Below are 23518 nucleotides of genomic sequence, written 5' to 3' on the forward strand. Positions count from 1 at the left end.
TTGGGTTTTTTTTAAAAGGCAACGTGGCCATATGCACTTATTTCATCAGCACAAAATGAAATGCCCAGATGGTAGTCACTGCTTTTCTCACATGTCTAAAAATGTTTCAGATACATAGAGTACCTGATACAGGATAATAATCTCTATTTCATACTAGAGTTTCCATTAAATTTTTTAATACATAACCCTAATTTGCAGATTTCAACTACTGAAAGCAATGAAAATTCTGTATTTATTTTTTTAAAATGAGAAATCTATTTCATAGTATCTTTCTTGTGATAACTGTAGCTTGGAGTCCACTGCGAAAGCAGTAATTTTTCTTTCAGGGAACTGGAAAACTTGAAATATCAATATTTCTGAGGAAATCTATAACACCAAATATATTGTGAGAAACAGGGAAGGGAAGATGTTTGTTTCTGTAATTGTTCCCTTTGCAGACTGGTTTAAAAAAAATTGCTGTGAGCTGAACGATTTCTACGCAGATAATTGAGACCGTACCAATTGATAGCAGTTGACAGTGTTTATTATCACATTGCTAAATATATTTCCTGTCCTTTGTCTCCCTGAGATAAGAGATGATATTCTGATGCATGTCTTTTCACAGGACCTGCTGTTCAGTGTGTGCGCTCTCAATATCATCTCCACCATTGTTTGTGCTTTGGCAACGGCCATGTGTTGCATGCAGATGGTTTCTTCTGATCTTCTGCAAATGGTGAGTATGTTTCAGTGACAGCACAGAATATTGTCCAACATAACATATTGTCCTTATCTGTGTGTACTTGTTTGTACCTACTCTTTGTGTGTAAACTTAAGTCTGTGTGTCTAGAACGTGTGTGTACATGCGTGTATTTTTTTATCTGCGTGCATGTACCTAGATATAGCATACAGGTGTGTGGATAGCTGATGTGTTTAAAGTGTTTACCTGTTATATTAGAGAGTTATAATGAGGATTTTGCAATTTGGAATATGCTATTTTTATTAACAAGATTCAGTTATATATGCATGTTAAATTTTCTGTCATTACATGTTTGCTATCTTCAGTTTCCACACCACCCAGAGCAATTACTTAGCTTTGAGATACTACTTTTCACTAATTTTCTGGTATGACAACTATGGAGTATGAGACCTGGGTTCAATCCGAACTTTTCACAGCCCTGTGCCAATAACAGTGTGTTCATAAGGAAAACATGTTCAGCTTCAGAATAGCACTTATGTTTAAAACAAGAGGGAAGAGGATCATTAGTCTTCTGCACAGCCAGCTGCATTACAGGATATACTGTCTTGTTTTGGTTGGACAAAGACAGCTTTCCTGTCCTAAATGAGTGCTGTGATTCTCCAGATTTCAATGTAATGTTGAAGCAAACACGAAAAAATTAACATCTTTTGAGTTTTGCAGGCCAGGTACACTGTTTCCAACCCAGCCGTGTTACCAGCTAATCTAGGAAATCATCCTTTGTTTAATAGGAGAGGGCAAGCGCACGAGCCTGACACCGGTCATTTGTAAATCTCTCATACTTTAAAAGTTTACGTAGATGGAATACTGGCCCAGCAAATTAGCTTCAAACCATTTACACAGCGAAAAAAGTTGTACAACCTGCCCTGCAGGCGTGTGGTTGATTTAAAAATAAACAAATAAACAATACACTAGCTTCCGTGGATATTGATTTAAGTGCGTGAATTTGAGATAAGACTGTCCTTTCTAGACCAGTGTTCCAGTCACTGGGTTAAAAACTTAGTTAAAGAATATCTTCAGTCTGTGGTCTGCTACTTCACGTAGTAGCAGATATAAGAAGTTAGGCACGTATATCTACATAATGCCTACAAATGGTACATAAATGCATTTTTTCCAATAGCGCTCTATGTATTCATATTGTGCATGCTTGTAGAGGCTTGTAAACAGTGCTTATTTAATAACTTTGATTTGGACATCAAACAGACTTGAGAAAAATAATCATTTCAGCTGATGACTTGAGAAAAATAATCATCAGTCAGCTGATGACTGAAACATTGCGTTTCAAACGTTACAGGATTTTTATTATATTGTGGGTATTCTTTCTTTTCATACACTCCTCTCCCTATGATATTTGCTGCAAGAATGCCCATTGAATAAAGATCTTTTTCACCTTGCAGAGATGACAGGGAGATGAAGTGATCATCACACCTGGAACGATCTGTCTCTCTAGTATAACAATGGTAGCAGTGCTCTAGAAGTGTAGCTGTACATATTCCAGGAATCTTACCCTATACTTAATTTTATGGTATTTAGCAGTGTAAGAGGAATAAAAATGCATAGATGACAATGAACGAAGAACAACATTAAAGTGCTTCTGACAGGCATGTGCAAGAAGCAGTGATCCCTAGGAAGTCAAATACTTTAAAAGCATGTCATTTTTCTCTCTGCCACTTCATTCTTCACTTCTTTCCTAAAATTTTTTCTTTATCACCTGACTATGCTGCCGTTATATCATTTTCTTTTTGCTTCATGCTTCCAGCTTTCTGTCTTCCTTCTTAGTTGTCCATTCTCCCACCCTTTCAGCTCCATTGACAAGAATTTTATTCCCTCTCCACAGAAGGGAATTATATCTTTCTTCTTTATCCTGAAGTGTTTCCCTTTCCTTTTTCAGGTTGCTGAGCCAGATTCCTACCAGGCCTAAGTGAGCGTAACTTCTCTGAGGCTACGCTGACTTAGACCAGCTGAACTCTGACCTGAAGATTTCTCTCTCTTTCACTATTTTCAGTCTATTGTCCCATGATCTGCAGTTCCCGTTTGCTCTCCTGCAGCCAGAAATATGATTTATTTCCTTTTTTCTCGCTTGTTAATGCTTGATTTGTGCTTTTTTCCTTTTACTTTTCACTGAGGTATGCGTCATCTCTTAGCAGGGTTGTACCATGCTGGAAGTTTAAGATAGCAGCAGCAAGAGATACCGCCTCTCTTAGATGAAAACGTTTTAATTGTTGTGCTGATTCTTTTACTCTGTTCTTACAGTATTCAAGAGCTATGTAGGCTCTTCTGTAGGAAGAGGAGGCATAAGAATATAATTCCTAGCAATATTGCAATAGAGAACATCCTCCTCGGACATCATTAGGTTGTCATTAGGTCATCAGTTTTGTGATTTCCTGTGCTGTGTTAGTGTTCATGTCTCAGAAATTAATAAGTTAGAATGGTTAATTTTTCAAATTTCAAATAATTTTAAGTTTTCTTCTAGCGTGAAGCTGTTCTATGTGCTTCAGGTATTTATTGCCTAGCAACACAGAGCTGGTGTATAATACACTGGCAAGGAAATATGCAACAGTGTTTCATGAGTGTCTGTTTTCTTGCTAACATTTGCATACAGTGAGTATCTGACTTGTACAAGCAAACTGACGTTATTTGATTGGAAACCGCTACTTTCTGATGTACCAATCTTTTATTAAAAACACCCTGAAACATATAAATGCAAGCTGTCCTGTAGTAAGTGCAGATTAAATTTTCCAATGAATTTGAAGGGAATTTTTTGGTTAAAAATAATCCTACTAAACAAACATTTGGTTTCAAGCACTAAGGAAAAAAATACTGCAAAATATTACAAACTATTTTTATTGTGTTAAATTTTTGTTTCCTTTAGTTTTTAGTTTTGTACTGTTGTATGAGACACAAAAATGTATTTTCCTAAGTTGTTCCTACTTTGAGCTCACTGTTTCAGAAAGCACCCCAAAATTTTCACCTCACTTTAACCTTTCTCACCCTTTTAAGTATACACAGTTTTTCTGGGGGAAAAAAAAAAAAAAATCTACCAATTGTACTAAAGCTGCAAGAGTAAGTGATTCTTCAGTTAAAGACTGAAATAGCATTTGTTATGTGTTTCACTACTTCAGACAATTTAAGGCTGCAATACAGGGCTTCCTAGAATTGTTCTTCCTGTGTACACACCCCTCCAGCAGATAAATGTGAATCAAATCAGATTGTATCAAGGTTCTGTAATGTGAAGGAACATCTCTTAATAACCAAGCTGTCACTTCCATGATATTCATTTGTTGCCTAAGGCAGTTTGTTTGCATCTTGTCTGATGAATGGCTACTGCAAAAATTCACCTCGTTTTCTTCAAAAGGTAACTGCCTGAATTAAACACAGAAATACAAGATATTAAGCCCCTGTGACCAAGCCAAAGCGTGAAGTACACCTAATCCAGTCCTTCTTCCAGTCCAAATATGTTTGTACAGTACTTATCCTAGAAGCAGTGGCACTGATACCATTCAGTGTATCCTGTTTTTATCACTATCACTGTTAGTAACTGTTCTTCATGATATGTGATATCTAAAACAATGTTATTTTGTAAAGGAAATAAGGTAGTGATGACACATGCAAGCTGTAACATTTAATTACTGTTTTCATCAGCCATAACGACAATTCAGTGTGTCATTAACTTAATAGACTGTAGTTAATAATTCTACTCAAACACCTCAAATAAAGCACCTCTCTAGGAGGATATCTTGCTGACATTGTTGAACCCCTTGTCCTGGTGAAACAGTAAAAAAAAAACACCAAAACCAAAACAAAACAGTTCAGGATGAAGCTTCACATTAAGTTAGAATTGGTCTTAAGTCATTGCATAATTTTTATTATTTAACCTAATTATATCTAAACCTAAATATTACGTTTTTTGCACAAAGCTCACTGAAAGCCTAGATGACTGTCCTTTTAGAAATACACATTGCAAATGACATACATGCATAGAAACATCCTAAATGTAAGTATGGTTGGATAAATATTCCTGTCACCCCCGCCATAAATAAAAAGGTAAAATAGAAACCTTCGGTGTAGGAAAGCTTTACGCATTTTTAGAATATGTACCATTTTCCGTTTCACGTTTTACTGGTAAAGTTAGAATGTTTAGTGTTTAAAACTATTTAAAATATGTTCAATACTTAAAGAAAGATGTAACGTCACAGACCAGTCCCTCTGAGACTTCAGAGCTAGTGGCTTATGATGGTTATAGGAACAGCAACTGGAAACAACAGAGCAGAAAAATTTCAATCTCTGTTTTCCTTATCAAAATAAGATTCTGTGTTGCAATTTTACTTAAAGATCAGGGACAAATTAGAAGAGTCAACCATGATACATCTGTTCTTGCAGACAATTGGTATTTACATCTCCATCCAGGATATATTGATTTCAGTGTTTCAGAAAAGGCAAAAAGCAGCCTGTCTAGGAGGACAGTTAATTGAAAACAGAATTATAGACCCAAGTATACTGCAAAGAGCTTTTACTATAGATAACATGCCAGTATTTAATTATATGGAATTAGAAATTTTTATTTCCCATTCCCAAGAATTAGCAGATTTTTATAAATGACGTATAGAGACTGAAATGAGGATAACGAACCCTGTAGTCTCCCAAGGACTCATTTCAAAGTTACAAAGTAAATTTATTAGATGTGATATGGAAGGCAGAGGTAATTACATGCAGATATGGGAAATACTGTAGATAAGATTCCCTTAGAGCTAGTCACGTACTGATGTGTGACAGTTACTGGTTTATGCATGTCATAGTCGCTAGGCAGTGAGTCCCAGCACTGTCGTTGACGTGGACGCAATAGTGCTGATCAGCTGCAGAATATGTGTACAACAGAGGATGTCTTTGTTGATGTTTAGTGGGGCTGCCCCATACCTGGAAATCCCAATGAAGAGTTCTTAGTCTCATAGATGTCAGGTAGAAGGACTTACCACATTGTATCACATTGGGTAACTGTTTCACCAGAAAATTATATTTACAGTCCTCATCTGCTGTTTTTTTTAGTTCCTTAATTGAGACTCCTCCGTCATGTTTTACTTCCATATACTCAAAATATTCAGAACATAAATAATAAACTCCAGTCATTCTGGTCACCTCAGTGACCACCTTTTAGATGACCTTTCAGTGAAGAGCTGGAAATTTGATCTGACAATAAAAGTTTTACAATCTTATTCATATCTATCTAATGGGTTTTATTTCACCTTGAAGAGCTGAAAACAGAGGGAAGAATTCTGTTATTCTACAAAGTACTGCCTTCTTCACTGGGAACTGACAGCATATGTCTTGCTGCATACAGGTTCTAAGCCTGCTGAGAAGGTCACTATCATCCAGCCCAACATCACTGGCCGTGTGGATTTCTCAGTACTATGTCACACGGACCCTTGAGCATAACTGCATTGTCAGAAAACTTTTACCTCTTCTGCTCCCACTGGAAGTGGTGTGCTTCTAACATTTGTGTTTCTGATTCTCTGCTTGCTAACAACTTGCTGCAGATGCCATGGCTAACTTCTGTATTGAATTCAGGTCCAAGCTGTACAGCTTCCTTGTTACCCTGCTGCATCCAAATAGCATGTTTTATTCTTCCCTCATAACTGCAAACCAAGTAACCAATTAAGTAGTCTTCAGTACAAAAAAAAAAGATGAGGGCTGTTTAACTCAGGTGTGCCCAATAAAGCACACAAAGTTGTGTGTGCAATGTGTGCACTACGTTGCACACCCGTTTAGTACGTGTACTGGCCTATGTATAATGCCTAATAGGTATCAGGTGCCACAGGCTGAAGGAAGGCTATCTTTAGTCCAGGGATGAGGAAAAAAAAAATCCACTTGTATAGTAGTTTGAATGCCAAGCTTCAAACATAAGTGGCTATTTCCTAAAAGAAGAGTATAAATTCTAGATCTGCATTTCATTGCCTGTCAGATTTCTGAAAGCTCCCAGCATGCAACAGCTCCAGACGGTCAATAGAAACGCTTGAATATTTGGGATTTCCAGAGCCAGGGGATATCTATTTATGCCTAGAAAATATGATCAAAATATCTATTGATAGCCATAAAGTTATGCAAAGCTTTTGACAGTGTCGGCTGTGTACAGTGTTTACCAGCGGTGCTGTTTGCTGTTTATCTGAGTCTGCAACTGTTTTCTGTCCATTGCTTCTGCAGTGGCCATTGGTTTAATCCTAAAAGCCTGACTTGGAGACCAGACCTGCTTTGTGAGTTGTTCCATAGTGGGAGCTATAGTTTTGAAATGACGCTGAATGCCACTTGATCTTGTTTATACTTGTGACCAAACGGGCCTCCCTTGTTTTCAGTTTGGCAGTCCTTGTTATTGCCTATCCTACTTGCCATCAACATTTTGAGACTGATTATTTAGTAAAAACTGTTTTCTAATACCAAAAACGTGTGTTTCCTTGTAAAGCGTTTGTCAGTGTTCCTCCACCTAGTCCAGCTTTGTCAGCTGTTCGCTGTCTTTTTCTTACATATGGACTTTGTATGAGCTCAGTCTCTGCCAGCTTTCACCATTTGAGACTAAATCTTAAAGAATTTAAAAACACATTTTACTGTAGGAAGAATAAAATTTTGCAGGCTAGTAGAGATTAGTAGATAGGGTAGTATGGAATACGATATGATTTAATTCCTACTTAATAGCTTTCTGATTGTTTTCTCAAGGATGTCTGCTCTTTGTGATAATCCCTTATATTTGCTATTGTTTCATTTCCTGCTAGTCTCTCTCTTACAGCCTTTTTCAATTTAATTTCTGTGCCTTCCAGCAGGATGATATCACACAGGTAAACTGTTGTTTGTGAACACACGCCTCCGAATATGTGCATCTTTCATGTCTGTTTTGCCACTCATTTTCAGCGTTGGTCACACAGAGTTCGTTGCCATGATTTGTATTCACAGTACGGGTTCCTGAAAGGGATGTAAATGGTTCTACTCTTAAGCCGAACTGCATCTAAACATGAGGTCTTTTCCTCCTTGAACCACAGCTTCTCTGCCCTGTGTAAAACCTTTCCCTTCTGTCACATTCCACTAAATGTGTGCTGGTAGTTCACTCACTGTAAAAGTGCTGTGTGTTTAATTGCCTTGTTCTGAAGAGTGGTAAGAGCATCGCTCCCTGTACATGACTGAATGACACAAGGGAACTCTAGAACTGAAGCAATGGAGCTACATGTTCTCTGGTGCAAATCAAACCTTGGGTTCTATGGCAGGGTACGGAAATAATCTGGGAGAAGGTAAAGAAAGTTGTAAAAAAAAATTGTTTTGTTTCCAGACTGTAAAAATGACCCAAATTGTTAACTCTACGAGGAAAATCAGTGTAGTCCCAAGTTTGATGGAATCAAGTAGGGTACAAAATATGAGCCAGAGTATACAGATATCTGTCTTTGTTATGTTAAATTTTTATACAGCTTTTAGGTCTCTAAGTTGAAGTTTGTCTTGTTTCCTTTTTTCCTAAAAGACTCTTCAATGTATTTGAGGTGGTAGCAGACTGATGATTGCTGATGATTGTATCACTTAGGGCAGAAGTTTGGTGTTTAATAATTAATGTACTGTTACAGTTTGGGAAATGGCTGTAGAAAGATCAGGTGAATTTAGACCGAATAACCACAAAAATGTAGTTTTATTCTGTAAGACAAACCTGTAGAAATGTCTGATAGTACACTCAGGATAACAGCACCACATCTCATATGAAGAAGAGCGCTTAACAGCGCCAGACATTTTATGTAACAAAGTAAATCAAATAGATGTCGTCTTTTATTCCTGTACCATCAATAGATTACAATGGCTGAAAGTCATTGATTGGCTGTAAGATATAATGATACAACACACTCTGCAGAGAAGGTTCGTTATTTAGTAGGTACTTGTGAAAATATCTCTAGAGAGCTGATTAGTAAGTAACTAATAGTTCATTTTCACAAACAATTGAAACTGGTCCTCCAGACCCTCTGTTGTGTTGCAGTATTACAGCTTTGACCTTTGAAACAACATACACGGAGCGTGCTCAGTAGAATTAAGACGTAACTCAACCTTTTACGTACCAAAGACCAGTATCACTTCTATGGTAATGTAAATTCAGCATAACTGCACCAAATAAAATTTGAAAAAGTGAGAAATATAAACCTGACATTTAAAATGAAGGTAATTTACTTTCTATTTGCTGGATCTCTTAAGCATAAGTGTTTCCCCTTTTATTTCACTGCTTCTGAAGTCTTTATCATGGATTTAAATAAATAATAATGTAATGAGACAACAGTGCAAAAACATATATTCTCTTGTTCCAATATAAAAAAAAAAAAAAAGCAGCATTCTTTCAGCAAATTTTCTTAGCTCCCTTGTTTTAAAAGGCAAGAACTGAAGACCAAGCCATCTACTGATCCAATGAAAGTGATCTGACAGCAGAAGCTTGCCTGGAGAATAAATTCTTCTGTGGTTTTGGGTTGTCTTTTGATCCCCTTTTATCCTTGGGGACCATGCAAAGACAGGTCAAGGTGGCTGCATTCTATGTGATATGTGATCTGCAGAACAGTCCATACTTGATCTTGAAGTAGTTTAAGCCTTCGCTAGAAGACTTAAGTTACAGTGTTTCTGATACCGAAGGTATCAGAATGGCTTCTTGATATCACTGCTGTGCTAGAAGCTGATTAGGTTCCTGTCACAAATGTTGGCAGTAGTTCTCAGTATTATTACTTTTATTATTCAGTGTGGTTTTTTTATTTTTGGTTTTGATATGTTTATGTGGAATAAATATTTGTCTTAACTTTCGTACAGTATTTAAAACCTTTAACTGCATTTAAGTGTGCAGTGTCTGTATCACCAAACCACAAATGGCTATTAAGAATATTTTATTTCACAAGAATAGTAAGGAATAGTTATATATGGCTCTTATTTTGGAAGTGAAAGATAGGTGGGATATTTTTAGGTGACGATTTCAAAATTTTGTGAATCTGTAGCTTGTTTCTAGTTTCTTTTGTTTGGGTTTTTTGGTGGAGTTCTTTTTTTTTCTCTATGAACATTTCAGATTGGATACAAAAAAATGCAAATAGTAGTTTTGGTATTTGTATCTATTGTTTGTCATTTATTAAGATACAACAGATTATGTAGTGCTATAATAAAATTGTATTGCAAGGGAGAAGTATTTCTTGAAAAGCTATTTAATTTTAAATATCTAGATTCTGTATCCTAAGAGTGACTGACTTTGAGGCACAGGCCTCTCTATGTCTTTAGTAAAACCTTGTGTTCTATTTTGGCAATTTGACTCACGCTCCTCGCTGATCTCAAATATCTTTATGCTTTCAGAAGTGACTATTTCTTTTCAGTATGGATATTAATGCAGTTCTATATTGGTCAGGGTTGCTAATACTGACCTTTTATTAAACTTTTTGTTATTGGTGATGATGTTTCTAGCATCAAGAAGGAACTTGACCTGTTCATTTTCAGTTTCTGCCACAGAGGCCACATTCTACCAATCCTGACTGCATGACTCCACATGGAACTATCCTGCATCAAACCTTGGATTTTGATGAGTTCATACCACCGATACCACCTCCACCCTACTACCCACCAGAATATACCTGCACACCAGTGATAGAGGCGCAGAGGTGACTCTTCTTCCCTGTAGTTACAGTCATCACATAGTTCTGAGCTATAGACTATGAAGTTCTTTCAAAGAATACGAAGCAAAGTAATGACCTTCGCTTACATTAGGTGCTTCTTTCCCAGACAGATTACATACATTTTTTGCAAACTTGCTAGGATGCACCTGGAAATACTTGTGTAAAAGCACTGCTGTAATAGAGAAGTGATTGAACTTAGCTAAGACAAAGATAACAGTATCTGAACTTAAAGCAGAGATCAGCATATAGTAATCCTTTCACAGTTGTTAACCTTATGCACTTGAAGTTGAATATGAAATTTAATTTTCTAAGGAAATCATTGTAATTAATGTGTTTTATTGTGGAGTAGCAAAGGACATACTGACTGCAAAATGGGGGGTAGAGATGACTGGCATCCAAAATGAAGCACAATTTTTAAAGCTACCCTGTGAATGAGGGCTTCGTTTTGATTGTGTAATAAATTCCAAAGTAATTCTTTGTAGTATATTGGCTTTGAATTCAGAGAAAGCTCTACATCACTGTGACATAGGTAATAGTTTACCTAATAAATCCAATGCAATTTCCTAATAATTAAGTTTGCTTGTTTGTGTTTTTAACAGAGGTCTCCATTTGGACTTTCCTCATTCCCCGTTCAGTGCTTTATATGAAGTAACCATTAACAGCCCAGGAATGCTGTATCCAACTGAGCTGCCCCCTCCTTATGAAGCAGTGATTGGAGAGACACCTGCCAGCCAGGTAAGGAAAGCCAAAGGAAATTCTTTACATAATCTTCAAATTTTCATTATGAAACAATTTTTGATAAATTTAATGATCTAAAATAATTTAGGAGTTAATTGTACTTTGGGGGAACAACTGTTGTATTCTTTAAACACATATTCAGACCATTCTCTTTAAAAGGGTTTAACTAGCAAACTTTACTTAGTGTGTATTCTCCTTATGCTTTTGTACACGGTTGGACAAATGCTTATGTGAGGAGTAATATTTCAGCTGGTATAATCTGTTAAAAAAGTTGTATGATACTGCACTGTCAGTAAGTAAAAACCCAGAAGAATGGATTGGAATCACCAAAGCATAGTGTTTTTTCTTATTTGAAAAGGATAATGATGTTTTAAAATTAGATTGTACTTCTTGATTTCTATAGGTAACAAGAAATCTTGATTAGGAAGCAGGTTTGTTTTCTAAAAACCCCTACAGCTGTAAAATATTTTTTATTCCAGCTGATGATGATAGTGGATTTGCCACACTTTAGTATGTTAATTTAGTTGGAGCTCAGTACAATAGTGTAGATTTAATAATGGAAAAGATAACTGTGTATCTTGTGACATGTAATGCCAATAACTTGTGTGTTTGTGTATGTGTGTATATAGCATAGAGCTCATGGGAAATTCGGGTTTGCTCTGCGTGTGATCTGAGCCAAGATAGTTACAAATTCCTATTTTAAATTCTTATGTGTAGGTAGAACATGTACTTGAAAATTCCTAACAAAAATCTCTGTAAATAACCTCAGATTAACGAAGGTAAAAATACACATTTGCAGTCCCCCGCTTATGTCAGATTTCAGATCATGTCATAGAAAAGTACTGGGAGTATCTGGTAATAGTATAGGTTCTTATAATGGTGTGTTCCAGTCTGGACAGCATGCCTTGAACTCAGTGCCAAATTTATGCTTTAGTAGCTGTAAGATACAGTTTCCGTAAGGAGGCTCCTATCAGGCACCAAGGAGCTAGAAACTAATTCCTGCTTCAGTGTTACATCAGCTGATAAGAAACCATATAGAGCAGAGATTTGAACGATAAAAGGATAGAAACGTGTTCTTCCTATGAAACGAGAATGACTAGTTCTCTATTGCTTATACTTTTGGCTGTTACAGCTTTTAATAGCTTCTGCTGTTATATGGCTGAAACAGTTACTCCTGAGAACATGTAACACCTTTGTTCTTTGAGAAAGGATCCAGTAGACCTCAGATGCATATTAACATTACACTTTTTGCCTTGTTTTTTACTATACAGTCTCAACTCAACTGCTACTAGAATTATAATGTATCTGCAGGTACAACCAAAGCTCATTTGAGCAAAATTTTGCATGATCTGTAATAATTGAATCAGCTGTCACGAATGGGAAAATACTTAAAATTGCTCTTAGAAACTGTAATTTCTTGCAGGCTTCAGTAAAAACTCAGTCTCAAACATTTTAGATACTGCTTATCGGTTGTTAATAGTGCACTGTGGAAATACATGTGTTCAGGTTGCCGAATTGCTCCCACGTTACAGAGGGGGTACTTTGTGTTTCCCCAAAATATAACATTGAAAAGTTTTTTACATTGGGAGAAACCACAGCTGAAACCACAAAACTGAATAAATTATATGTTACTGTTATATTCAAGAAGATCATTAAGACAATTACTAAGACAATTGTCTGAGAAAAAAAGAACACTGAGATGCACAGTCCCCGACAAAAATGCGATTTAAAAACTTCAATATATGCATAACTTTGCAGCTTCTATGACTGACAAAGCAACTTCTGACAACTCTTCTAATCCTTGCCTTGTATCATACCCTTCACCACCTGCCGCAGGCCAAACATTGCACTACCTTTGATTTATTTGGCTATTATAAAACGAATCAGTATAAACTGCTTATGAGTGAAGTTCTTTTCTGAACAGAAAAATTGAAGTTTCCAAGGCCATCTCCTTTCTAAAATATTTTTTATCCAAATTCCATCCTTTTTCCTTTACAGTAACTCAGAGAAACCTGCAAGCCCTGGAGGAGTTGATGTTTTTCAGTGATTAAAACAAAAATTGGCAAAAGTGAGATGAATTATACATGGTTTGGGGGGGGAGAGAAGGATCATATCTGTGATGAGAATTTGTATGTGGTACTAAGTAAGGTTTAGAAAAGAGTCTATTTATACATAAGCACAAAATCACTTTGAGCACTCTTGTAATTGAGATTACACTTTGCATGAGCATCAACATCCAGCAGCACAATTGCACCAGCATGTAACAAAAATATAATTTAACAAGACATGATTTATTCTTGCAATAAATCTTGCAAGAAGAGCATGAGCTTTAATAAGGAGATGTATTGACTGTTATGTTTTGGCATCTGCGGTCAGTGTCAATGCCTCGCCTATTTGTCTCTGGCCACCTGGGTTCCAGAAGTGTTTGTTCTAATTGCAAGCGAGAACTGAGTGGTGGTTTTAATTTCTAAATGGTGATAATTGTATAGTTTCTTACCAGGCGTGAACTTACACATGCCTGGTAGTTGCTGGTTCAGAGAGCTTGTAGGAGCAAAATAACAACAGGTGCTGAGTGTCAGAAGTGCAGTATATTGGCAACGCTAACGAAATCCCACACGGTGACTTGGTAGCCATGTACTTTTCTTGACAACAAAAGCCCTAACATGGTGGGGTGGTTTTTTTCGCATTCAATGGCCCAGTCGATCTGTAGATGGAGGAATGGAACCAAAGTCTAAGACAGTTTTAGGTCTACAAGAGGAACAAAATGGAGTCCTAAATTTTTACATGACGCAAATGCTCCCATATAATATGCACCAAGCTACAGTACAGTATGAACTGAAATAAGCAGATTTATAAATCCCTCAAAGGCAGACTTTGCAATGGAGATCATGGCAGAGCTTTAGCTACGGAAGTGCTTCTGGGAACCATTATGTAGTAATGTCATAATTGTAAAACCTCTTGCTGAGCATCAAGCAATAGGTTTTGTTTGTTTTTAAATGGATTAAGGTCCTTAGAATTTTATCTAATTGTATCAAATCAGACTAAATATTTCATATATTTCACGGACAACAAATGTCAGTGCTAATTTAAGTGGTTGCATCTAAGTAAAAATTGCTGTTGTCATCTGTACTGATTAGGAATTCCCAAAAGTGTTTTCCGCACTGTTTTCCATGCAAAGTATTGACAAGGATATAGAAAAGACAAGAACAAACAGATTAGGGTTCTGAGTGAATTATACCAGTGACTGTTTTATAAGGTTTACTGACCTGTAGGCTGTGCAGGCTTGTTGAAAGCATAATTTTTCTTTCTTTTTCCTCTTGACAGCTTAGTGACTCTGTTCACCAGCTTTATGTCTGAGGATGTGCAAGTCAATAAGGTTTTGCTACCCTAGGCTGTGCAGGAGTTTGTGTGAAACCATGTGCCATCCTTGCCTGAACCAAAACTCTGACCTGATGAAAAATTGTCAGTGTTACCTCCTGCAATTAAAACTACGGTTCTCCTTCTCCCAAGCAAGAAGGTTAATCAATTCCAAATGCATATAAAATACATTCACAATTACTCCTGTGAATGGAGAAAGAACAAGGGAGGGAAAAGGAAAAATTAACACATTGTTCAGATAAGTTTAAATGGCTTATGTTTTGCAAAATATGGTATCATGGTTTAACCTGGCTGGCAGCTAAACTCCATGCAGCCACTTGCTCACCCTCCGCACCCCAGGTAATGGGGAAGAGAATTAAAAGGGAAGAGGGAAGGAGACTCGTAGGTTGATATAAGAACAATTTAATAATTCCCCACCACTGGGTGACCAACACCTGTCCCATCCTGGCAAGCGATCCTGAAATGGATAAGTCCCGACACTGCAATCCCAGATGAGTGAGAGGCCCAAAAACAGAGTGAGAGACAGAACTCCAAGAGACACAGAGTCCCACAGAAGAGAATTCCCAACTTCCTGGCCAACCCTCATCTATATACCAGGCATGAGGTTGCATGATATGGAATACTCCATTGGCCAATTGGATGTGATGTGTGGTGGCTGAACTTTTATGTTCATCTAAATTCCAAAGGATGAGAAAGACTGATACAAAATCTCATTGCAAATCAAACCTACAAATGGTTCTTTTTCAGTAGTACTGGTTTGCCAAAACCTCAGGCTTGCATGTAACTCGCTTTATAGGTACTAGGGCCGTTTTACAGGTACTAGACAATGTGTCCTGGTTTCAGCTAGAATAGTGCTGTGTTTTGGATTTAGCATGGAATTTGGTATGAGAAGAATGTTGATAACACACTGGTGTTTATAGTTGTTGCTAAGACAGCAAGGACTTTTCAACTTTCTGTGTTTTGCCAGTGTGCAGGTACGCAAGGAGCTGGAGCAAAGGACTCACAACTCCTAATTTAGGGTTTGAGTTTAGATTTAGGATTAAGGGCTAAATTGGCCAATGGAACATTCCATATCATGCAATGTCACGCCCAGTATATAGATGAGGGTTGGCTGGGAAGCACACGCTCTTTTGCTTGCTCTCTCTTCAGATCTCTCATTGGGGCACTCTCTTTTCTGGGATTGCAGTTTTGGGATCTCTCTTCTTTGGGATCACCAGCCAGGGCCAGGCTGGGCGTTGGTCAGTGGGTGGTGAGAAATTACACTGTGCATCACTCATTTGTATATATTATTATCACTTTTATATATTGTCGTATATTGTTATCATTATTACTTTTAATGTTATTTTATTTCACTTATTAAATTGTTCTTATACGAACCCAAAAGTCTTCCGTTTTCCCCTTCAGTTCTCTTCCCCATCCCTCAGAGGTGGGGGAGGATGTGAGCAGCTGCGTGATGTTTAGTGGTCGGCTGGGTTAAACCATGACACAATGTCGCTAGAGCTGCCGAGTGACTGGGAGAATGTTGAAAGTCAATAAATGTTTCAGCACAAATATTCAGCAGATGTTTTCCTATCAATGATAAAGAATTTATGAAACTACCTAGATTTAAAAAGAACTCTTCGATTTTTAAAAAGAAACAAACACCCTTAAAACATTATAATATTTCTTCCAAAATGTGGCTAGTCTGATTTAATTTTCTCCAGCAACAAAGAGCATTTGAGAACACTTCTTGCTTTTCCACTTAGTTCCCAGCAGTTCTGCAGTTAGTTCCCAGGAATGGTCTGCGATTTTGAGTGATGCCACTATTTATTTTTTTTTTTTACCACAGATGCAATGTTCTGCTTCAATAAAGATCCTTACAGAAACTTCCAAGCAAATTGTTTAAAAATATGAGTGATTTCACCTTTGGTTCTCAGTCCTCTATCCATCTCTAGTTGAATTAAAATATTTCTGGTACTGTTCTTTGTTTAGATTTGTATTCATTAGCCTTTAGACTTAAAATCACTTTCAAAAACTGAATTTGTATCAGAAAAGGTTTCCTGATCACTTGATCATGGTAAGCTAGGGATAGATAGATAGAAAAAGAAAAACAAATTAGTGAGCACAGTAAGTTGTGTGTATATATGTAGTGCATTAATCTACAGTAGCTTGTGCACTGGAAGCTCTTTCCTTAATAGCTTCAGAGTAATAGTGTCACATTCAATGTTTTAGAAGGCCGGATACGATTTAAGCTCTTGACAAAAAGGTTTTCACAGAGGTGACTGATGGTTATTTCTAGACTCTGTCACCAACCATAATAAGCTTTTACTAGTTAGTTGTGGCCCTACAAAGAGAAGCAGATATGATGCTTTCTGCTAAAGATAGTATCAGTCTCATTCCCTTCGACTTTTCTGTTTATACTTCTCTCATTTATTGTTACCAGCCATTTATTGGAACCAGTTTTTAAATAATCATAATCCCAAAGAACTGCCAAAAATTTAATGAGATTGGCAACAAAGTCCAATCCAAAGTCTTATTAAATCAGTAGAAAGAAAAATTCCTAAATTTCAGGTGTTTATGGATCAAGTCTTTCCAAGCAAGACTGATTCTATATTTTGTTCACATGATTCTTGGAAGTGAAGTGAAGTTACCCACTTAGAACCAGCTCTTTAGAAAAAAGTTGCATCCTAGTATTATCTCCTTTCAGCAATCTCTGATAGGCTGGAGAGCACCCTGCATTGGCCACCTTGGGTGGCAATAATGTTGCAAGGCTTAAAAATACATTAGGTGTTCACATCTCAGCAAATAACCAAAGCTTTTGTGCTTGTTTTCATGGTTTCTGTTGTTCTCTATCCTATTTGGGTGTGATATAACGTGGGGGGAAAAAAGCATAATATGGAAAGATGCAGACTGTAGAAAAAGAGATTGCTTGTAATAAAATCACTAGTTTTAAGCATTGCAGACATGAAGTTTTGTAATGTGGGCCTGCAGCCCTAGCTGCCTGTGAATTCAAGATGAATTTAGCTTATAGGTTCTGGAAAAGTGAAAAATTGCATTAAGCATGTTCCTTTGCCCTGCATTGGTTCCTGCCAAAGACGTTGTTAAATCCTGTATCTTTAAATAGCTTTCAATCTGAGTAGCAGCTTATAGGGTAGTTATTTCACCTTGTCAGGTGTGTTCTTAAGATCATCAGCACTCTACTTGGTTTTGGTAGATCGCAGATTGATGTGCTGTTTCATTCAACGGTTTTGATTTAGGTCGCTGGTACTGATCAGCAAGTGTCCGAATCAAGCTTGGCTGAGAGGAACACGACCCTGGACTTCAGCACACAAGGTGATCATAGCGTTGTGTTTGTCTGCTTGAGAAAGATTCCTTCTCTTCTGCCCTTCCCAGTGGAGAAAGAAGGATTTGCTTTCAGATTCTTCATGGCAAGAAGAACCTTTTCACAGTCATAAACTGGTGTGGCTGGAAATGCGGAGGAAATGGAAATGTGACTGGAGATGCAGAGGAGAGTTTTGCTCAACAAGGCATGCTCTGTAAAACCCTTTGAGGAGATATGGCAACTGCCATTTCTCTTTGAAGTGTCATGCACATAACTGGTAGTTTGTTTCTTGTTGTCAGCAACCATGCGTGCCTTCCTGATAGTCCACATGCCTTCTCCATATAGTCGTTTCCTGCATGTCTTCTAGAAGCCTGAATAGGAAGCTTGCTGCCTCAAGTGTAGATGTCGTGAATGCAAGTAGATGAGTAGCAGGACAGAGACTGTTTGTTTAAAGTTTAAAAGTTGCTAGAATAGACCTCTTTACCGTGCTGGTTGATATGGAGGGCTTTTTAAACATTACAGCCTCAGTGGATCAGAAGATGTTGAGCAGTTCGTATGAAACAATGATTTTAGTAATAAACTTCCAGTAAATACTCTTTCCACATCATATTCATATTGTATTACTGAATAGACTGGCAGATGTTCTCAGTTAGGACACTTATGAGCAGAATGGTCCAAGAAACACATGGTCCTCTTGCCTAGTGTCCAGAATGGGGCTGACAGCCTCTCAGATTAGCGAGGAGCTTCTGTTCCAACACATACAGAGTATCAGTTCTGTAAAGTAGGATTTCACTTTCCAGAGCCACCTTTAACTACTGCTAAATATGAGTATTTTTTTTAAAAGAACCTCTCATGTTTGGCAATTGGAACAGAGTGTGACAACTGAAGGTGACTAGTTTTTAAGTGCTGCTGTTAAGATGGACTGTGTCTACAGAGCTAGCTCCTGAAGTTCACAAGTACATTTAGACTTCACTTCCACGTATTCTAAATTTTCAGGCCAGTGCTAGAGTTTTGACTATTGGGAAGGAATGGACCAGCTCTCAAGACAGGGTTTTGACATTACATATTGTGCTGTGCACATATGAAAGGGAACTAGGAAGGTAAAATCAGTCGGGTGTCACCATTCCTTGTCTTTTGAGCAGTGATTGTTTCTCATCTGCTTCAGGCCCCTTCTGCTATCTGTAGTACCAGAAACATCATGCCAGTGGAAGAGTAGAGTAGTAAGAAGCTGTAAATGCAGTTTTAAGGCCCTTGAGTCCAGGTAGCATTTGATACAAATAACCACACTCTAGTTATCAAATCAAATCAGAGAGTTTAGACAGTGAAGATCTGTGCTCTGAAGACAAGACACAGACTGGATGCTTTCATTTACCCATACAAACTTTCTAGATCTTTCAGAGCTTAAGTTAAGGGAATATGTTACAAAGAATCTAACTAGGTAAAAAATGTCTGGGGACTCATCACAAATATAAATGGTCCCGTAAACCACTGCAGCTTTGCACCTGACATATAATAAGCGGTGCATATTGTGCATTTTTAGCATAATGTAGATGTATAGATGTATTTCCATTATTGATTATTAGGTCCTTTTTGGCAATGTTATGATTGCCTTGTAAGTGTTACAAATTTATTTCCTGGAAGCTCCAAAAGAAAATAGTTGTTGTGATTCATTTTATGTAAGAAGAAAATGTCCTTCATGAAATCCAACCTCATGAATATTTGATTTTCATTTTTGTAGTTAATTTCCCTATACTGTCATTTCCCTATACTTTCGACTTCTTAGACCCCAAAACATGGGAGCACTTAAAAGTTCTGTAATTCACTAAAAGATCCTATTTTTCTGTTCCTGAACAAAACAGTTAAAACACATTTGTCTCATCAATATGGTTCACAACAGCTGTTATGCAGAAAAGGACATCAAAGGCTGCTGAGCTGAATAGAATTACGTGATTTCTATTTCGTAAATATTTTTAGTTTAGATGTAGGACTTTAAGGAGTTCCAGTTCGATATGGGAGAAGTGTGGTCTATATTATTAGAGCCTGGAGACTGTAGTATCTAGTTGTATTTTCTTTATTTTTGTCATGACTTTGGGAATAACGCAGTGCCAAATACTTATTTTCATACATAACGTATCTTTGTAGACATGACAGAGGAAGTGATAACAATCTCAATTTTTAAGACAAAGGGCTTCAAAGATGAGGTGACCTTGCATACAATGTTTAGCTTCTACCTGAAGTGTGTGTCACGTATTTTTTTGCCAGAGATGTTATATGATGGTGAATTCTCATTTGTAAAGAACTTAGGCTTCATAGAAAGTGTTAGGTGCAAAGCTAATACTGATGGTAGCAATAGGTTTAAAAGTGATCAGAGCCATGTTTTTACAGCATTTGCGTAAAGTTTTACTTTTTCTACTGCAGGCAATCTCTCACTGTTTGCCAGAGAAACCAGTAGTGAAAGCACTGTTCCTATCCAAAAGTAGTTACAGATAATACTTTGGTATCAGTGCTCAAGCATGCTTATTAGTTGAAGAAAATACTCGAGGACAGCACAAATTGTCTTTGCTGAAAAACACTAGAAACAAGTAAATGACTTCAGTCTTTTTTGCTTTGGCATTCTTTTATCTGAAAGCTTTTAAGTAATTATTGATGTACTTGTCAATTACTAAATTTAAATCAGTATATTGAAAATAGGGCCAGGGAATGGGAATGGGAGAGGGGCAAGAAGTCTTTATTTTTCTCTGAATCTCATTTTGCAGTTTCTGTTGAGAGCACCTCTTTAATGGTCTCTGAGGCTGTTGATATCCCAGACCATAGCTACTCCTCTGAAGATCTTTGTTCGCTGGAAGTTCAAGGATCTCTCCGTTCTGCAGATCTTTCTCCCTACTCTACAACCCCCAAAGCAGCTACAGACCAGAGCTGCAGCACTTTTGATCACAGCACCTGCTGCAGGTTCCACAGAACTCGCTCAGAGGGTTTTCCTGATGAGGATGACGGTTCCCACAGCCGAGCCTCTACAGACAGGTCTCAAGGACAAGAAAAAAATTGTGCCCACAACAGGTCGTTGGACTGTTCCTCAGCAGATTTCAGCCCCTCGGAAAGAGAACTGCAGAGTTCTGCTGAAGAGAGCAATGCCACGCCGCCTTTGGAGCAAGAGAAAATCTCCTGTACGGACTTTAGCCAGCCTCCTGTCCCTTCCCAGACCTCCCTCTGCTTTGGGCCTGCAAATACTTCATCCCACATGAGCGGCCACGAGAGCACTGTCCGGCAACCTCACGTTACAAAGTACCGAATTTCAAATATAGTCCGATCAACTAGTGACCCTGTGTCATGCTCGTCTCGCACAGAAGGTAGGTGTAGTACCACGGGGCTGATGGAGCATGGAACAAACGAGTGGTATGTGATCTGTGCAGCAGTTGGTGCTGCTGGATATTATACGAAACGTTCCAATGGGGGTTGACTTAGGTGTGAAGGCTTTAGTTCCATGCATGTTTTCTCAATTTGAAAATTTTTAAGAATGGAAATGGGAAAAGTGACAGAGTGAAATCAATTTTGGCTTTCCTAAATTGTACCAGCTTTTCTGCACTGCTCAGAAGACCATCTCTTGGGTAGCTGCTGCCTCCTCTCTATTCCTATTCTATTGAGAAGCTGAACTAAGAAGTTGAATGGTAGCTGGGGTCTATTCAGGAGATGATTAACGGAGCTGTCATGCTTGTAATACAGCAGGTGGTTGTTTCCTGAAGGTGACACTGACATTGACAGTATTGGTGCCTGTCAGAGGCAGTCAGTGTGCCCCTGTAGTGGCAAGTAGCACTGTAGAGTGAAAAGTTTTAAAGGACAAAGACATGAAAGATGAGGCACATGACAACAATAAATGAAAAGGAAAGCTTTTGACCATCATGGATAAGTGTCTTCTGCTATGAATCTCCTTGCAGACAAATAGGGAAGAAGAGAGAAGGCATTGTTAGCTGAACGGTCCATCTTCATAGAAAACTTCTTGTTAATGGAAAAGAAATGTTTGATTTAGTAGAGAACAGCTTGATCAGATAATAGCTGGAATGTAGAACTGACTAAAGCCTTTGAAAAGTGCAGGTTTTACAAAAGGATGTAAGCTGTTTAGAGGGATTCAAAGGGATAACCTGGAGAAGTGGTTTGAAAGTAAAGATTAGAAGCTTTGTAAGATGTCATAGATTGTGCTGTTACAGATGTGTTCACTGGCTTTTCTAAGGGATCTAGAGGAAAAATCATGTGACTAGCTCAAACAAAAGCAGACAAAATGCTGAAATAACTGGTTTCATCTAGGAAGATGACGTGTTGGTTCTATTACACTCTTTGTGTCATTATTCTGTTTCTATGAATTTCAGAGACCTCATACTTACCTGTAGAAATCTAGCCTCAGCATCCTTTGATCTAGAAGTCTGCATTTATTTTATGAAATTTATTCTGCTAGGATACACGTGCACACAATAAGTAGGAATGTCTGACTCCTTTCTGCTGTGCCAAAGACAAGAACAACAGCCCTTCCTCTTCTGGATCACACTCTGCAAGTTTTCAGTACTCTGCTGCTCTGAGTACTGTTGGAGAGAGAGATTACTGTAGGCAGCCGTATCTACGTGTTCTAGCTGACGGCTGGCACACCTAGTAGAACAGATGCTCTGCCTTCGTTTTTTAACATGTCCATCATCTTTTCTGGAGAAGTGGCATTATGGGAGTTATTTTGACTAATTTTCAAGTTCTTAGCCCTACATGAGTTGAGGGACTAGAGTTGAAGATTACTGAGATGTAACTGGGCCTAGCAAAGATTGTAATGAAGGAGCAGAAATGGTTCTAGAGATACTGATATACACACAGCAGAGGAGGGCGCGAGAGAAGTAGTAACTCAGAGGGAATGTGTGTGTTAACCTACTTTGCTGTTCTTTTCCTGCCTACAGAATGCTCTTTAAAATGAAATTTTTAAGAGAAGCAGTTGAGTCTAGATGTGCCTATTTCTTTCATTTGTACGTTTGGCAAACTGCAGTTTCCAAAATTTTACTCTGTGAAGGTTTTCACAACTTCACATCACTTCCACTTCCTCGACTTTTTGTGGAACTTTATTTGGAAATCATACATAGGTTAGAAGCAGCGCAATTCTAATAACATGTACCGGCTGTTTGTAGCAGCCCCAAAGCTTATTTTTTCCTAAGCTGTGACACGCAGCTCAAGTTCTTTATCGTCTTTGTAACTTTAAAAAGGCATTTGATCTACATTTGTCATGACTGGCTGTTGGTATCTGCTGCAGAATTTTAGAATACACCCACAGAGTTTAGCAATAGGCAAAGATAAAGGGAACTGACTGAGCTCCATCAATTAACCAACCTAGAAGAAAAAGTGTATAGTGTTTTTTTTCAGTAACATACACTTATTTTTTAAAATTGTCCCAGAGTAGAACATCTGGTCGAATAGACTGACCATACGCAAGACAGAGTTGTAACTGTGTGGTGTTAATACTAATAACTCGTGTAAGAGACATACTGTGGATTTTGGAGAACTGAGGGTTAGGGAGCTTCAGGCATGTTCACAAAATGGGAAAATACAGTGGTCAGATTGGTAAGTGGGGTTTGGTTTTGTCGTAGAACCTGGTCTTTCTACTTCAAGAAAAATTAATAATTTATCTTCTGATTAACCTCCCTATACAAGTCAATGTGAATAGATTTAAAAGTGCAACCTTGAAATGTACCGTGTAGA

General features: G+C 37.8%; 1 protein-coding gene across 4 annotated transcripts in view; it reads left to right on the forward strand.

The window, feature by feature from the left end:
• Positions 1-23518, forward strand: part of ENTREP2 (endosomal transmembrane epsin interactor 2) — a 126896-nt gene that overhangs the window by 98336 nt on the left and 5042 nt on the right. For 2 of the 4 annotated variants that reach the window (XM_086620458.1, XM_086620460.1), the window contains exons 5-9: positions 605-712; positions 10205-10365; positions 10980-11115; positions 17733-17808; positions 20554-21144. In XM_086620458.1, coding sequence (XP_086476584.1) covers positions 605-712; positions 10205-10365; positions 10980-11115; positions 17733-17808; positions 20554-21144 — 1072 coding nt within the window. Of the gene's footprint in view, positions 1-604; positions 713-7491; positions 7555-10204; positions 10366-10979; positions 11116-17732; positions 17809-20553; positions 21145-23518 lie in introns of all 4 variants that reach the window. The other 2 variants (XM_086620457.1, XM_086620459.1) reach the window with 2 other exon arrangements.

Source organism: Tauraco erythrolophus, chromosome 14, assembly GCF_009769465.1.
Source record: "Tauraco erythrolophus isolate bTauEry1 chromosome 14, bTauEry1.pri, whole genome shotgun sequence".
Taxonomy (NCBI): Eukaryota; Metazoa; Chordata; class Aves; order Musophagiformes; family Musophagidae; genus Tauraco; species Tauraco erythrolophus.